The sequence below is a fragment of the Sphaerodactylus townsendi genome, linkage group LG16 (genome assembly GCF_021028975.2).
Source record: "Sphaerodactylus townsendi isolate TG3544 linkage group LG16, MPM_Stown_v2.3, whole genome shotgun sequence".
NCBI lineage: Eukaryota > Metazoa > Chordata > Lepidosauria > Squamata > Sphaerodactylidae > Sphaerodactylus > Sphaerodactylus townsendi.
Genome location: NC_059440.1, coordinates 16,391,391 through 16,409,234, shown reverse-complemented (window position 1 = coordinate 16,409,234; position 17,844 = coordinate 16,391,391). Strand labels below are relative to the sequence as shown.

General features: G+C 47.5%; 1 protein-coding gene across 3 annotated transcripts in view; it reads right to left on the bottom strand.

Moving 5' to 3' along the window:
• Positions 1 to 13,148: 13,148 nt before the first annotated feature.
• LOC125445744 (TATA-binding protein-associated factor 2N-like) overlaps positions 13,149 to 17,844 on the bottom strand; it is a 28,441-nt gene continuing 23,745 nt past the window's right edge. For all 3 annotated transcript variants that reach the window (XM_048519053.1, XM_048519054.1, XM_048519055.1), the window contains 6 exons: positions 17,537 to 17,666; positions 16,881 to 16,973; positions 15,962 to 16,049; positions 14,832 to 14,920; positions 14,651 to 14,744; positions 13,149 to 13,565 (listed from right to left, as the gene is read on the bottom strand). In XM_048519053.1, the coding sequence (XP_048375010.1) occupies positions 13,526 to 13,565; positions 14,651 to 14,744; positions 14,832 to 14,920; positions 15,962 to 16,049; positions 16,881 to 16,973; positions 17,537 to 17,666 (534 nt within the window). In that variant the 3' untranslated portion in view covers positions 13,149 to 13,525. The remainder of the gene's footprint in view (positions 13,566 to 14,650; positions 14,745 to 14,831; positions 14,921 to 15,961; positions 16,050 to 16,880; positions 16,974 to 17,536; positions 17,667 to 17,844) is intronic.

Below are 17,844 nucleotides of genomic sequence, written 5' to 3'. Positions count from 1 at the left end.
TGTATTTGTTTGCAAAATGTATTCCCGCCCCCCACCCCCACTTTCCTGACCTGAGCAGGAGAAAAAAGGCAAAGAACTGTGGCATTGCTGACCTATGAGATTTATTGGGTGGACTTTGAGCCTTACAATGAAGGTAACACAGCCTATTAAGTTTCAGTTAGCCCATCAACATTACTAATAGGTCTAATCGAGCATTCATTAATATGTTGTACCACATGCGGCAATACTTTTGCAGTGCACTAGGTGTGATGTGGTCTCTTAGCTTTGCATTTCCATTATAACCGTACCATGTTTTGTTGGATTTACGAACGGCCTGTGGACCATAATAATGACAGAAGGACTGACTAGCAGTATAGTCAAGATAGTGTTGATAATGACTTCTTTATGCAGCACATAATAATACTTTTTTAAAATCACCAGCACAAAACACACTGGGCTCAGTCCAAAGTGCTGGTGCTAACCTAGAAAGCCCTGCACAACTTCAGTCCTGGATACCTGAAAGAGCGCATCAACCCATATATTCCTGCCTGAGCGCTGAGGCTGGAGGGGGAGGCTGTCCTGTCCCCTTCAGAAGTAATGGGGTGGAAGTGATCTGCAGGGCCTTCTCTACGGTGGCCCCTACACTATGGAATGACCTCCCTTCAGAGGTTTGCCAGGCGCCTACTCTCTCGGAGTTTCAGTGTGTGGCAAAGACCTGGATGTTCAACTGACTCCACAAAACAAAACACTCTCCAAGGGCCAACATAATAACTCAAACTCAAATACAGATAAATATAATGTGTTGCACTTTCTATCGCATTATATTTATCTGCATTTGATTTATTATGTTTGACCGATTCCCCCTGCTGTGAGTCGTCACCCCCCACCCATGTCCGTTCATCCCCTCCCTTTTTGTGGGTAGGAGAGGTGGAAAAGGAGATTGTATATTTTGTTTGAGTTTTTAGAATGGGGTTTTATCCTGTTTTCATTGTGTTAGATTTTTTAAAGTCTGTGATTTTATTATTGTGTGGTTTTATGCAACCCACCCTAAGGCTGTGGTAAAGGGGAATACATGCAAATGAAAAAATAGAAATAGAAATTAAATAGAAATAGTGTTAGTAGGTGACACAGCATCTACGGAGACCACACTGGGGACCCCTGCACTACACTACTTTTTACTGGAATTTTTAAAAAAATGTTAGTTTGAATTCTTTTCAACTGGTCTGATTTACAAACTGGAATGTTATCGGATGGTGGCTGTGAGGATGATACGCTGTTAATTCCAGCTTGGGGCCGTTTTCAAGCTACTGTTCTTATTTTCCCTCTTCATTCGTTTTTGTTGCGAACGTGTTTTCAGTCACGTTTTTAATCCCGTGAAATAGGTCCAGAGCAGGATGCCAAGACGCAGAACAGAAACCTTGCCAGCACCTCACAGCGCAAACATCATTATTAATCATGTTTATTAATACAACCATCACCGTTCAAATCACAGTTCAAGAGCAGGGAATGGCTAACCTGCCGTGCCAGGTGGGGCGGCTCTTGTTCCAAATGGGGCCTCCAAAATAACAATAACAAATCAGTGATTACCCCATCGCCGAACAGAAACTTCTATGACCTTCTAGCCAAGTGCCTCTTTGTTGTGTTGGTGTTCCCTTTGGCATCCTCACAGACATACAAACTAGAAAAGAACAGTTATTTTTGAACCCTAAAGCTTCTACTCGCTTATTATGTACACCTTCCTCTAATCACTGAGGACTTCCTTGTTTACTTATTCCAAGCCGAGTAGCTAAACTTTTTGGAGGACGGCGATAAGATCTTGATCTCTTTGATCCAGAGGGAACCAGGCGAGCCAAACTGAGCAAGGGTCAGGTGGAGGGAGGCCAAAGAGAAGGACCACTTTTGTGGGGACATACCTGGCTCTTGTTTTGTTTTTTAATTGAAAAAAATAATTTGTTTTGAAAAACAAGCTCTTGTTCTTTAAGCTGAAGCACTCGCAAATCTACTCCCCTTTTTAAAGATGCTGAGATGGACAAAATCAATGCTCTGGGTGAAGAAAATGTAGCTAGGGGGACAAAGATACCACCTGGCATCCCCAGGAACTTTGGAGGCAGGGCCAGGGCGGATGTGACATCATGTGACATTAGGGATGTCAGCTCAGCTCCCAGGTGGGACCTAGAGGTTCCCTGGAATAATCTCCCCTGAGGCAAATGGACGTTTGGAGGATAGACTCTATGGCACTGTTCCCCACTGAGATCCCTGCCCCCCCCATCCCAGGTTCCATTCCCAAATATCCAGGAGTTTTCCACTCTGGATCTGGCCATCCTATCCCCCCCATTTCCTGCCCCCCCAGATTTCCTGCCCCCCCCCACCCGAGGGTAACTTGCCAGCCCTTTGTGGCATGTTGATATCACATCTGGGTGAAAACTGGACATGACGTCAATGTGTCAGCTGACTATGTTTGCAGAATGCCAGGTAATGTGCTGATGTCACATCCAGGATGTCACACGGACATGAAGTTGATGCATGATGTGATGTCATTACTTCCCTACTCACACACTTCCTCTGGCCTGGATCGAGGGCCTGTGGGACGGCCAGGCTTCTGGGAGACTGCTCCCACCTGAAGCAGGTAAATGGCATTCCAGGTACCGCGGCATCATGACAATGGACCATCAGCTGTTCTTGTTTACCAGGGATGGTTGATATTCTCCGGCCCGCATACTTAATCAATAAACTATAAACCAGAGAAAAGATTTGGGGAATATGCCTTTGAAATTTGTTCTTGGTATGAACCACAGTTTTGCAGGTCTCCACAGTGATCTAAGATTGCAAATTTCTCAAGGGCAAGGATATTTTTACCTGTGTGACTGCGCAGTGATGATGTGGCAGAAATAAATAAAAATAATTTGGATCCACTCAGCTTCTGTACAATTCCAAAACAATGCAGTGCAATGCCAAAACAAGTCTTCCTTTTCTACCCCCTCCCTCACCGGAGCCAGCATAGTGTAGTGGTTAACAGCAGGTGGACTCTAGTCTGGAGTTTGATTTCCCACTCCTCTGCACGAGCAGTGAACTCCTATCTGGTGAACTGGATTTGTTTCCCTGCTCCTACACATGAAGCCTGCTGGGTGATCTTGGGCTAGTCACAGTTCTCTCAGAACTTTCTCAGCACCACCTACCTCACAAAGTGTCTGTTGGAGACAGAAAGGGAGAAACCGTTTGTAACCCACCTTGAGTCTCCCTACAGGAGAGAAAGGGGGTATAAATCCAAACCCTGATCCTTTCCTTCCCAAAGCTCTGCCTTTCCACCACTAGATCTCCAGAACTTTCCAACCCAGAGTCGAGTCCTTCAGTGACAGAGAGTAGGACAAAGAGGGTCTCCAGCAGGGCGCTGATGCAGGAATAGGGGTCCGACAAGTCCCCAAGAGCACTTTTGTTTTCAAATAGAGCTTTTGGGGAGATTAAAAAAAAAATACATGTGAAAAGTGTATTTCCAAGGGTATTTTTGTCTCATTTTATTGTCGTTCAGCCCATTTCTTAAGCCTGCTTTTTGACATAGTAATCCCTCGGGTGGCTTATGAAATACAAGGATCCTGCCCAAAAGTATTAAAAAGTGTTGACGCCAAAGTGAGTGAAACTAGAAAACATCGTAAAACAGGAGGGAGGTGACTCTAAAAAAATATTTCAGGGTCCAGATGCCTCTAGCTCAAAAAAGGGGGAAGGGAAAGGGGAGAGAAGGAGAAGGGGGAACGGAAAGGGAAAAGAGAAGAAGGGAGAGGAGATTGGAAGTTGAGTCGCCTTACAGGAGAGAAGGGGGATATCAATCCAAACTCTTTTCTTCTTGCTGACTCCAAGTGGGGGAGATCATGGGGAGGGTGGGATCTTCAAAGGGGGGGACCTTATCAGGGTGTAATGTAGGGTTTGATAGCAGTGCCTGGGGAGGTCAGAGTTTGGGAAAGAAGGGGAGTTCAGCTGGGATGTGATGGCGCACAGTCTTCCCTCCAAAGTTGTTTTTCTTCCCAGAGAAACTGATCTGTAGTCTGGAGATCCGTTGGGCTTCGAAAAGACCCTCAGCTCCCACTGGAGGTTGTGCAAGTCTGGCATATATTTTAACAATCAATTTTATTCCTCAAAGTGACATATATTGATATAATGAAATTCGCCGCAGTAAGTAACACATTTTCACAGTTCTGTCAGAGTAGACAGACACCTAAACAGGAGTCCGAATACGCTGTGTGTCGATCCTTTAAACACTAGGTATATCTTTCTGCTTCTGCCCCGACAGGAACCGGTCTATCCTTGTTTCGCTCTAAGGCTTCTTCAAGGGACCTTGTATATGTAAATGCATAATACTTAGTTAATACATACATAGCATATTCAGTACTAAATCAATGCCAATATAGCTAATATAGCCCAGGGCATTTGGTCACGCTCCTATTTTTCCTGAGACCAGGGGCGTAAGGAGGCAAACTGGAGCCCTGGACAAAACCTGAGTTGGATGCTCCCCCACTCCCCATGGGCGGCCACCCCACCACGACCAAAAAAACCTTTTTTTTTGCACCAGGTCATTGGTGACTTTAGCCCCCCCCCCCTTGTTCTGGCTCCCTCGGGACCCTCCCCCCCCCCCGCCCGTCCTGATCGGGTGCCGCAGCTGACGATCTGCCCCACAGTGCTCGGGAGAGCCCCCCCCCCAGTCCCTCCCCTGGACCACGTCACGCTGACCGCCGCCTTCGCACGAGATCGCACGTGGATGTTATGGCGGGATTCCGCTATCTTCCCAAGCCTCTTTGAGCTGGCAGCCCGTTTGGACAATGTAGCCGAGAGCCCCTTCTAGGGCGCCACCTTCCCACGAGGCCCCACGTCCGAGCCTCTTTGGGCAGGGGAGCCGCTGGGGATGCTGCTGCTGCCCTCCAGTGGCCAAAGGGCGCAACCACCACCACCACCCACCGCGGGGTTTTCAGGTTATAGTTGCTATAATATGGCGTGTTGGGGCCTCTTTGGGAAGGGGAGCCGCTGCAGAGGGCTCCCCGAGAGCGTGCTAACGGTGGAAGGCATGATAAAGGAAGCGTTACCACGCATTCACGCAGTGTTGGCACTCTCTTAGATGGCGTTACCACCCGCTCCGGCAGCGTTAGCACTCTTTTAGAACGGCGTTACCACGCACTCCGCAGCGTCACCACGCACTCTGGCGGCGTTACCACTCTCAAACGGTGTTACCGCGCACTCTGTCGGCGTTACCACTCTCTCAGCCGGCGTTACCACGCACTTGGAGCAGCGTTAACACCCTCTCAGACGGCGTTACTACGCATTCCTGCAGCCGTGGTACCATCTCAGAGCGTTATCACGCTCTCGGCAGCATTGGCAAATCTCGGAGAGCGTTGGGCAGCCTTAGCACGATCTCGGGGAGCCTTCCGCAGAGGCTCCCCTTCCAAAAGAGGCCCCAACACGCCACATTATAGCAACTATAACCTGAGAAATGCCGCGTGGTCGAGGGAGGGGTGCGCTTGTAATTCACACCTTTGGCCACTGGAGGGCAGCAGCAGCACCCCTGGCCAAAGAGGCTCGGACACGCCACAACCTCGACGTGGGGCCTCGTGGGAAGGTGGCACCCTAGGAGGGGCTCTCGGCTACATTGTCCAAAGGGGCTGCCAAGCTCCAAGAGGCTCAGGAAGATAGCGGAATCCCCCCCCTAACATCCAGGTGCGGTCTCGTGCGAAGGCTGCTGGAGGGTGGTCGTCGTCGGTGGGGGGACTCTGGCCGCCCTCCCTCGCTGGCCATGATGGACGGGGAGGGGCTGTCAGTGGGAGGCAAACTGGAGCCCTGGGCAAAACCTGAGTTGGGTCCCCCCCCCCCACCCCCATGGGCGGCTACCCCACTAGGACCAAAAAAACATTTTTTTGCACCAGGTCATTGGTGCCTACAGGGGGTGCATTTTTAACCGTATCGGCACCAAAATTTCAGCATATAATCAGGAGACTGTCCTGATGCTACCCCTCAAGTGTGGTGGTTTGGTTCAGAGGGGCCAAAGTTATGGACCCTCAAGAGGGTAGCCCCATCTCCTTAGCTCCCATTGGAAAGAATGGGGGATGGGGGCACCCCCTTTGAGGGTCCATAACTTTGGCCCCCTTGACCCAAACTGCACCAAACCTGGGGGGTATCATCAGGGCAGTCTCCTGATGAGACCCTGAAACGTTTGAGACCGTGCCTTCAGAAATGTGCACCCCCAGCCTGCATCCCCCATTGACAGCAATGCAGAAAACTCACCCCAGAACAAAGACTCTTGGGCAAATTTCTGGGATGCTCCTGCAGGGGGCATATTTTTTGACGTATCGGAGCCAAATTTTCAGGGTATCATCTGGAGATTGTCCTGACACTACCCCTCAAGTTTGGTGCAGTTTGGTTCAGGGAGGCCAAAGTTATGGACCCTCAAAAGGGTAGTCCCCATCTCCTTAGCTCCCATTGGAAATAATAGGGGATGGGAGCACCCCTTTTGAGGGGCCATAACTTTGGCCCACTTGACCCAAACTGCACCAATCCTGGGGGGTATCATCAGGACAATCTCCTGATGATACCCTGAAATGTTGGTGCCGATACGTCCCAAAATGCACCCCCTGCAGGCCAAAATGTGAAAAAACAAAGAATAAAAACGGATTGCTCACATGCCCCCACGTGACTCAAAATTCCGATGCCCTGGGCAATGGCCCAAACTGCCCAATGGATGTTACGCCCCTGCCTGAGACTCATCTGGAGGTCGGCAACTTTTGCCGGCTTCACTGAAGGCCCTGTTCGGATGAACAAAGCTGCCTTGGTGGGCATATTAGGGGAGGTGGTCTTTTAGGTAGATCCTGGAACATTAAGGTCCTTGTAGGTAGTTAATGGGTTGAAATAGCAGGCGAGGACGGGTAAAAGTGTGGATTTTCAGGCTGAAACATCTGAGAAATCATCTTACATTCCCCTCGAGCACTGCCTCAGGGCCACCCCAAAGTGAATTTTGCAGCCTTTAGTTGCATTATTTCCAATTCTGTTCAACTTCTCATGTTTTAATCATGGGCGTCTCGTAACATTGCTCTCTTTCTAACCTGTAAATTGTTCCTTTTTCAAATTCTGTCAAGTTTCAGTCTGGCCGTTTTTAAAACCTTGTTTATGAACTATTAGATTTTGTACGCTGGCAACCTGGCGTGGCATTATTAGCAGCCTTGAGGTGAAATATGTTTTAAATTAATCAAATTAGATCAACCTGGCCAGCGGCTGTCTGCTTCAACCAGTCCAGTAGAAAGATCCTTGTCACAATGTTGTTCTAATAGCTTTACCAGCGGTGGGCAAAATGAAGGGGTTTTGAAGGAGCGAAAGATCTGCTTGCATAAGAAACACAAAAAGGTTGATCACCTTAATCACCTTTGATCACCTTAAAAATCAGCAGATTTTTCTGTGGGACACACTTTTGATGACTAGACCCCCTTTATCAAATGCATGAAGTATTAACCCTTGGTAGACAGGCACCTAAAGGGGAAAAATGCATAACTGAGATGTATAACTGAGGTACCGTCTTTGCTATGGGAAAGTAACTTCCCACCAAAGCAAGTATCCCCCAGCGAAGACACAAAAGCAGGAAATTAGGCAGGCCTTAAACAAAGAGGGTGGAATGAAAAGAATCTGGACTCAAGGCAGGCCTCTGAGATAAGAAATCAGGGCAAAGTTTACTGCTTTGGTGAAACTCCCCAGCTGTCTGTCTATACTTCAATGATGCCCCAACCGTAAGAACGGATTGCAAACATTTAGCTGTTCCGTTTGCCCAATTTGCAAGCTGGCGCAGTTTGGGATTCCTAAAATACTGCCTGGAGAAGTAGAGACAATGCTCAGTTCCTATAAAGAAAAATGAAACACTATACTGCTGGCTATAATGAAACATATGCCATGTAAATAAACACATGGATTTGTTTACTATAAGGTGCAGCTGACAAACACAAATATATAACGTCAACAGACAAGAATCCAAATGATATGGGCACCATTCAAGCTGCTTTTGTTGCCCAGATGGAACAGGACATGCTTATATTTTGACGATCGGCTTGAAACTTGTCAAAATATAACCATGTCCTGGTCCAAATACTTACCAGCATTGAGTCTGAGACTGCCCCACAGTCACCCAGCAATGAGAGAGTGGGGATTTGAATTTGCGTTTCCCAGATCCAAATCCAACACCCTAACTACTACAGCATGCTGGCATGCTGTTATAACATGAAAATTAACTTCATCTGGCCCTGCATGTGAGACTGTCACCACTCATGATGGATTACCATGAACTTCTAGAGTAAGGCACACTAGAAATGCATCATGCCTTTGCAACAGATGAGGAGAGAGTTTGGACAGCTTACAAACCCCTTTCCCTTTCTCTCCCCACAACAAACACCTTGGGTCCTTCCGCACATGCAAAATAATGCATTTTCAAACCACTTTCACAACTGTTTGCAAGTGGATTTTGCTATTCCGCACAGCTTCAAAGAGCGTTGAAAGCAGTTTGAAAGTGCATTACTCTGCATGTGCGGAATGAGCCCTTGTGAGGTAGGTGGGGCTGAGAGAATTCTGAGAAAATTGTGACTAGTCCAAGGTCACCCAGCAGGCTTCATGTGCAGGAGGAGGGAAGCAAATCCAGTTCATGAGTCCACCACGCATCTGGAAGAGTGGGAGAATCAAACCCGGTTCTCCAGATTAGAGTCCAGTGCTCTTAACCACTGCACCATTATTAAGTGGGCTCAGTAGCCAACTTAATAATGGGGTGAGAGGCAGGTTGAAATTCTACCCCTTGGCCAAAAAACTGAGTGGGCGGCCTTTGGAAAATCACCTCTCTCTTAAACTCACCAACCTCTCAACACTGTTGTGAAGTAATGGGGAGAAAGAAAAGACATGTAATTATGCACTTTGGGCTGAAGTCTTTGGACAAGGAGGGTGATCAAAACAGACTGTACGAAAATGGTACCATCCAAATCTGAGCTGCGGGTGCCACCTATACAACAGCAGAGTTCCTATCTCTTTGCAATTTTCAGCTACAAAAGCAAGCACAATATAGTGTAGCATGAAATTATTTTAGAGGAGAATGAAGGTGTGGTCGCTCAGAAGCAGAAAATGACACATCGTCTGGAGGACCCAGGTGAAGGTCACCTGCTCAGCAGCTTCGAAGCCATCGTTGGATCATTTTAGACAGGGCGTTTCATACCTTTGTAACAGAGGGAACACCCATCAAAGGCAATTTGGATTAGACGGCTCTCATTTTGGGTTATGAGATACACTACTTATGTGCGTCGGACCACCGCAGTCTAGACAACAGCTAAGTAGTGATTTCCTGCCAGTCTACCCAATGAGCAGGAACTGCTGACTGTTAACTGAGTAAATCTTCCTGTATTTCTGTAGAGGTCATACCTAAAAACAAGATTCATACCCCAAAGTCTTTAGTTTGGCATTGTGCTGGTTTCTAACCAGGAAAACAGACTTCTGTACCCAACTTCTCCATCTGGCTGAGCAATGAAGCGACTACACCCAAACCTTGGTTGTACAGATATCCAGCGACACGAGCACAGCCTTCAACTGCAGGGTCCATATAGGCTAGCGCTAGACTATCAAAACCCAAATCTGCACAACTGCCTTGCCACAGGAGAGTGTGGCTGAACAGAAACAGAAAGAATCATTTTGTGGACTCGCTGCCGAAAGTTGAAACAGGCCTTGGATTTCCAGATCAAAACTGAACTGATTTAATGAAAGGTAGCACAGACTGGTTGAATTGATTTCCTGGAAGGGGCAGTTCTGTTTCGGATCACGGGAATAGTCAGTCATTCCAACAACGTGGTGCCAGGTTGTGGTGGGTTTTCAGGGCTGTGTGGCCGTGGTCTGGTGGATCTTGTTGCTAACGTTTTGTCTGCATCTGTGGCTGGCATCTTCAGAGGTGTATCACAGAGAAAAGTCTGTTTGACACTTTTCTCTGTGATACACCCCCGAAGATGCTGGCCACAGATGGAGGCAAAACGTTAATAACAAGATCTACCAGACCACGGCCACGCAGCCCGGAAAACCCACCACAACCAGTTGAATCCAGCCCTGAAAGCCTTCGACATGGTGGCAGTTTCACGTTTGCGACAAACAAATTGACCAGTTGGTCTCGATCTGTGGCCTCATGACCACCACAGGATGCCGGTGTGTTTTCGAAGCGATTGCTGCCCAGAACTGCAATGGAGGAAAATGCTGGGGGCTGAAGTGGAAAGCCAGTTTTAAATGTTAAAGCCCCACATTGAAAAGCTGGGCTGTTGGAGAAACAAGCAACAACATAGCCAGCATGGTGTAGGGGTTAAGAGCAGGTGGATTCTAATCTGGAGAACCAGGTTTGATTCCCCACTCCTCCACCTGAGTGGCAGAGGTTTATCTGGTGAACCAGATGTGTTTCCGCACTCCTGCGTTCCTGCTGGGTGACCTTGGGCTAGTCACAGTTCTCTCTGAACTCTCTCAGCCCCACCGACCTCACAAGGTGTCTGTTGTGGGGAGAGGAAGGGAAAGTTTGTAAGCCACCTTGAGTCTCCTTACAGGAGAGAAAGGTGGGGTGTAAATCTGAACTACTCCTCCTCCTTCAAAACAGCAAGGCAAAACATCACCCGCCCCCCAGGTGTGTATGGCTCTCCCCCACATCAGGCACACAGTACTTTAAGGATCCGGAGTATAGGGGAGAAATGGTTGCCGAGTATTAATTTCAAATATCACTTCACACTGTAATTGCATAACCGCTGTTATTGGTTGCAGCTTCGAGACTATTTCCCTCAAAATTCTCATCTGGCTGCTTTGCTGTATCCTCCATATGGCGAGGGGTGGGGGGAAACGACAGATGAACAACGAGGGCGGCTCGTATCAAGATCTTTGCAGCAGACGGAAATGAAAAGGGCCGGTTTCAAATGACAGCGGTTCCTACAATCAGGAGAAACCCTGCAATTGTTTTCCTGAAAGACAGCACCCTCTTACGGAAGGCCTCTGTATAGCAATCTCAGCTGCAATGCTGAACAGTGGTAAGTCTTCTATTTTGGATTTTTTTGTTTTAAACCGCAAACTCTGCAGCAATTTTTAAAGGTATTGTTGAAGGCTTTCACGGCCGGAATCACTTGGGTGCTGTGTGGTTTCCGGGCTGTATGGCCGTGTTCTAGCAGCATTCCCTCCTGACGTTTCGCCTGCAGAGGATCCTCTGAAGATGCCAGCCACAGATGCAGGCGAAACGTCAGGAGAGAATACTTCCAGAACACGGCCATACTGCCCAGAAACCATACAGCACCCAAATTTTTAAAGGCTTCATGTGGCAAAGGCCATCATGGACTGGAGCCAAGTTTGCCCCATGAATGAAAAGTTCTGTCTCCTTTCAGCAGAATGCTGGTGGCATGGGAACAATCTGCCACCTGAATTTACTATCAGCCCCAACTGCTGAGAAAGCAGGTACATGCATCCCCGCCCCCCCGGGCTAAGAGCCACAGAAGACCTTACTTTTTATATGAGTTCTCCACATGAACTTACTGCCATATTGCATACATTCATTCCCCGCCCGATTTCAATGACTGAAAGTGGAATGGGGTGGGGGAGCCCCCCTTTGACCACACCATGGTCCCAATAACAATTGGGTCCATCTGTTCTCCCCCCAGCCCCCCCCCCCCCGATGCCTGAGCATCATTTCTTGAGGACTTAACGCATTGTGTCGTTTTCTTTCCCTTTTACTCAGAACCTAGGGTCCAATTTCTTGATCAGCTGTTCACAGATTTTTAATGATTTATCCAATTCAGAGAAGTTGTTTTTTCTTTTATCTGACACCAATCCTTTTACTACCCACAGCGAGCCAGGTTGGTAGTCAATGAGTGCAACATCCCGGCTGAACAATTCTAACAGATTTTTTAACGCTGATTTTAGGATGGCTGTATACATTTTTATATACATGTGTATATTTATGGGTTTATATGTTCGCTGCTTATATTACATAGCTTATATTGTAACAGCCCATGACTATGAACGAGGCTTTTAGAGGTGGTTTGCCATTGCCTTCCTCCATACCACACACCTGGTGGTCTTCGGAGGCTACTCCATATTCTAATCCTTCTTGGATTAAAATAATGCTGTCAAGTATCTAGTCTACAGGCAACACCTGGTGGAAGTCAAGGTGGGGAGAGAGCATCAGCGTGATTTCCAGGGGTTAGGGCTTCAATGCTATGCATCCCCTCCTCAGTAACTGGTAGAATAGAATAATAGAGTTGGAAGAGACCCCAAAGGGCCATCAAGTACAACCTCCTGCAATGCAGGAACACAGAATCAAAGCACTCCTGACAGATGGCCATCTAGCCTCTCTTTAAAAACCTCCAAAGGAGACTCCACCACCCTCCAAGGTAGTACATTCCACTGTCGAACAGCCCTCACTGTCAAGAAGTTATTCCTGATGTTTAGGTGGAATCTCTTTTCCTTCACCTTGAACCCATTACTCCTCGTTCTAGCCTCTGGAGCCACAGAAAACAAGTTTACTCCCTCACCAACATGACATCCCTCCAACATGACATACTTTGATAAATAATACTATCATTTCCATATGTAATTCAGTTACTGAAATTGAATTTCATATGAAATTCAAATTTCTTAATGCATTTGTATCTATGGTTTGGGATAGTAAGATCTTGTGTTTTAGATTCCATTATTCTTATTGCAGATGTTTTCAGTTTTTTGACAACTGTGTGTGTGATTTTTTACAGTAAAGATTGCAGTACCAAGGTGGGATTCTCTCAGAGTTCTTTCAGCCCCAGCTACCTCACAAGGTGACATGGCTATCGTGTCATGTCTTGACCTTCTCTTCACCAAACTAAACACACCCAGCTCCCTAAGTCTCTCCTTATAGGGCATGGATTCCAGACCTTTAACCATTTTGGTCGCCCTCCTCTGGACCTGTTCCAGCTTGTCAATATCCCTTCTTGAATTGTGGTGCCCAGAACTGTATAAATTATACTTTTATGAGTAACTGTACAATTTACACTGGTAACAGAATTCAGATTTTTCTCACAAACGGATTGTACTTAACTCCCTTTTATAAGCAGGCCTCGCTCTTGCTGCAGCGGAGACCAAGGAAAAGAACGGGAGCTCACTAAATAAGAAAGGTAGGGAACCGAGCCAAAATGTCACAAATAAACAGCTTTTATTGTATTATAAAACACATCAGATTTTTGGCAAATATTTTACAATTTAATTCCTTCCTTCTGAGGCTGTGGAAGAATTAAGTTGATGAAGAAGGGAGGAGGGGGATCGGAGAACTGTGCATCGGAGAGGGGAATGTTGGAAATTAAAGATGAAATTTCATTGGACTTGTTTTTTTTTAAAAAAAAGATGAAAAAAAGCCTCTGATCCAAACCCTCCCACCCAAATAAAAAGCCATTTTCACATTTTAATTCCGCTATCCAGAAGAGGCCACTGGGTATAAAGCAGCAGGCGAAACCTGGCAAATTTCACCGACAAAAAAAGCTGTTAAGAAAGACGAAGGAGACATTCACGGCCATTTCTAGTAGGGTCTGTTCCGTTGATCATTTCTGAAATCGTTCCTAGAAGAGAAACAGGAGGAGTTGATTCACTCGCAGGTCTACAAGCGATAAAAAAGGTCTGCCCCAGCAACTACGGCAGTCTCGCTAGCCATTCGCAGTAAGGATACACAAAAGAGCTCTTGTCTTAATAAAGGGCCAGCTTTGAAATACATCGAGGTGGTTGACTACACACTACACTTTCTCATTTCTATATCTATATATAAGCAAAAATATTGCTCTGGGGTGCCTTCGGAAGGCAAGGATCCGTTCGGGAGATGTCAACATGAAATCAAGAGACCAGTTTTCATCAGAAGCCAACTGCACATTGATAAGAAATAAACAAGCATCGGTGATCTGGGGTGGAGAGCGTTACTGGTTAAACCCCACCAGCCTCACAAACTCAACACGGGGGAGTAGCAAAGGCAACTCTCTTCCACTATTAAGTCTTCATCTGGACTGCACTGGCCAACTGCACAGGTCTGTTGTAAAAACCATGGCACGATCATTCTCGGTAAGCGCTCTGAACACTGAAACTTTAACGCTGCCGAGACTAAGTCCTATACTTCTAAAGGGACGCTTTATGATGTTACACACACAAGGAATCCCTGCTTCTTTTTACTTCTGTTTATTTTATTCAATTTACAGTTTATTTTATTCAATTTGCATCCAATCCCATAGGGCCCTGATGTTCCCTGATGAGCAGCAGTGGCGCAGTGATTAAGAGCAGGTGCATTCTAACCTGGAGGAACCGGGTTTGATTCCCAGCTCTGCCGTTTTGAGCTGTGGAGGCTTATCTGGGGAATTCAGTTTAGCCTGTGCACTCCCACATGCCAGGTGGGTGACCTTGGGCTAGTCACAGCTCTTCAGAGCTCTCTCAGCCCCAATAGGATATTTGTTGTGAGGGGGGAAGGGAAAGGAGATTGTCAGCCCCTTTGAGTCTCCTACAGGAGAGAAAGGGGGGGGGGGTATAAATCCAAACTCTTCTTCTTCTGTCAGCCTTGAAATAATTTCATTTGAACCTTGTGGCTCAACAGTAGCAGTGACACTGCACACTGTAGTACACCATTCTGGCCTCCCGGAGCATATATTCCCATTTCATCACATACCTTCCTCCCATTTTGCCACCGAAGCCGCCGCCACCTCGGCCACCGCGGCCTCGGAACCCCCTATCGCCTCCAAAGCCACCTCTGCCCCGGAAGTCTGCAAGGGAGGAACGCAAGAAGAGAAATATGGGGGTGCATGTCCAAGGCTGCAGCAGCCACCTCTACTGGCTGGTTGCTCGCATACCTCCTCCTGTGGGACGAGAATCTTCCGGCCTGGGCTCATTACACTGATTGCAGGAATTCCGGCGGGCGAAATTCATGTTGCCACAAGCCCTGAGAGAAAGCAGAATCCCTGTTTCAAAATCTTATTTTGGAAGCAAAGGGGCCAGGAAGGAGAATAGGGCTGGGGAAGGACAAAGGAGGGGTGGGAATAAACAGGGAGAGACAAGGAGTGCATCCAATGAGGTAAAGGAAGGGAGAGCTCTGCCTTGAGGCCCTGCTGGCAGGGAGGGCAAGGGAGGCGGGCCTCCACAGGATGCAGGGAAGGAAGTGCTAGAGCCAAGGAGGCAGTCTGAAGCACGACACCACGCTGGGTCTCATGTTACTGCAACACGTTAAGCAGAGTGGAAGGTAACTGGTGAGTGGGGAGATAGCAAGGGGATGGGGCTTTCCCTCTTTTCTGAGTCCTCACTGGTCCTTCCTTGTTCATATATATTCTGAACTTTCCCTCTCCCTTTTCCCCAGTTTTAGACTACTTTCCGAAGTCCTTGGGGCAACTGCCAAGCCAATGGAGAAGGGCTAATAAAATCAAAAGCGACGGCACTGTGGCAGTCCACAAGCTTTGAATGCAGAAGGGCCCACGGTTGAACTCCTGGCATCTCCAGCTAAAGGGCTTCAGGAAGCAGGAGGTGGAAAAGGCTTTTTGCTGCAGGGGTTCAGAAGAGTTGCTGTCAGCGACGGCAAACTGTACCAGGCTAGATGAGCACAGTACGTTGCCGAGAGCCAGCGTGGCAGAGTGGTCAAGAGCAGGTGCACTCTAATCTGGAGAACCGGGTTTGATTCCCTGCTCTGCCACTTGAGCTGTGGAGGCTTATCTGGTGAACTAGATTAGCTTGTGCACTCCAACACATGCCAGCTGGGTGACCTTGGGCTAGTCACAGTTCTTCAGAGCTCTCTCAGCCCCACCCACCTCACAGTGTGTTTGTTGTGGGCGGGGGGGGGGGGGGGGAAAGGAGTTTGTATGGAGAGAAAGGGGGGGATATAAATCCAACTCTTTTTCTTCTACGTGGAAGTTGAATGTTTACTTCACACGTTGTTCACCACATCACGCGCTGTACTACTGAACGCAAGGCAGCATGAAGAAAAAGGACTTACGGATTTGGGCAAACCCAATCTCCGCCCTTGGGTTCCCCGCCTCGCCCTTGGAAGCCCCCGCCTCTTCCGTAGCCCCCTCCTCGTGAACCTGCAGGAACGACGATGGGAGTCAAAGTGAGGAAGTGTAGCAGCGTCATGAAAGGCCTCTCATCATTATCCCCTAAATGACAGCGGCTTCATAATTTTATTTAGGGACCCAGAAACTGCCTCTCTGAACAATATTCAAAGCAGCTAAATGGAACCTCCAAGAACAGAGGCCCCCACGCTTCAGGCATTCTGCAAACTATGTAAAACAGAATTATTCCAGAGGGCAGTTGTATCAAGGCAATGGAGCTAGTACCATGATGCAACGGGTCAAGGTGATTTAATAAAGGGAATGGGATTGCAAACAATGCCATTATGTATGCTATGTACAACAGTCCCTCTAAGGTTTCTGTAGGACTGCTCGGAAGATCGCTCTGGCTGTGTGGAATAAAGCCACAGTGAGAGTTTCCCCACTGAACAGCCACCTGAACTGTGTGGCGCCAATATGGTGCCTGCATGGCCACACAGCTTAGAGGGAACGTTGGCTTTATGTTATCTGTATACTATATTATCTATACATTACCGGTTTGCTATGTATACTTTACATTATCTGTTTACTACATATTATCTGTATTATCGTGCTTTTGCAGCATTGTGTTCCACCTATGTAATTCCCAAATATGTGGCACAGTTAACAGATTATGTCTAATATTTATACTTCCCTTTCAGATTTCTCTAATCCTAGTGCTATTAAATCAGAGGTTTTACCCCACTGAGTGCACTGACTTACACGGTGCAATCTGCCCCGAGGCTCAACGAGAAAGGAGTACTATAAGGATAAAGTTCATAAATACATGGCAAAAGACCCTCCCCCCCCCAAAAGACATGCTCCTACCTCGGCGGCCACCGCCTCCTCCACCTCCTCGCATGAATTCAGGCCGCCTAGTTGCAAAAGAGACTTTGATAACGTTGCCATTGAATTCCTTTCCTGGAGGAAGAGCAAGGGAAACAGGGAGATTAACTCTTTGTGGATTTGCCAAAAGCCATTTTAAAGAGGGGAGAGAACCTTATTGAGAAAGGTAACAGAGTTGGAAGCACTGTCCCATCTGTCTGCCACACCCCCCTTCCCCAAAATTCCCCAAACATCTAGACAAAGGATATATGCGGGTACCTGAAATGGACTGACTCTAGGAAGGAAGCCACAGCTCTCAGTTTGCAAGACCCAAACAAGGCTGTTCATGAGAGGGTGTTCTAAAGGACATTGATTTATAGGGCTGCCTTGAGTCAGGAGTGGCTTGACAGCACTTAACAAGCAGGGAGAGGAAAGAAGCAGGACGAGAAGGAAAGGGCTCCCCTTGCAACTCAAGCCTCCTGGTCAAGCCCTCTGGTCCTGTGGAGGTAATTCTAGGGACAGCCTCAGCCAACACAAACCCTCAAGGGGAGGTTAATTATTTACCAGGCATTACCTAACCGTGGTTTCGCATGATAGGAAAGGAAAAACAGCCACAAACACACACGCTTGGCTAATAGACAGGAGAGGGACAGCCTTACCATCAAACCAATCAATAGCCGCCTTAGCAGAAGGGGGGTCATCAAAGGACACTGTTGCTTCCCCCTTTGGCTTGCCAGTATCCTTGTCTGTGTAGAGGTTGATCATCAGCTTGCCTGTCTTTTTGTTAGTCTGAAGGGAGAGATGCTCAGGTTTAAATGGCCTTCCCTTGCTAGTGATGTTCCTGACAGCAGCTTTGGACAGGCTGCAGCATAGACGCAGGGTTATTTCAAGATCAAGTGGGATGCCTGGCAGTTTGGTCTGTTCTGGAATCTCGATTCTGGCCCTTTCCCATACTGCCTCTTCCCCT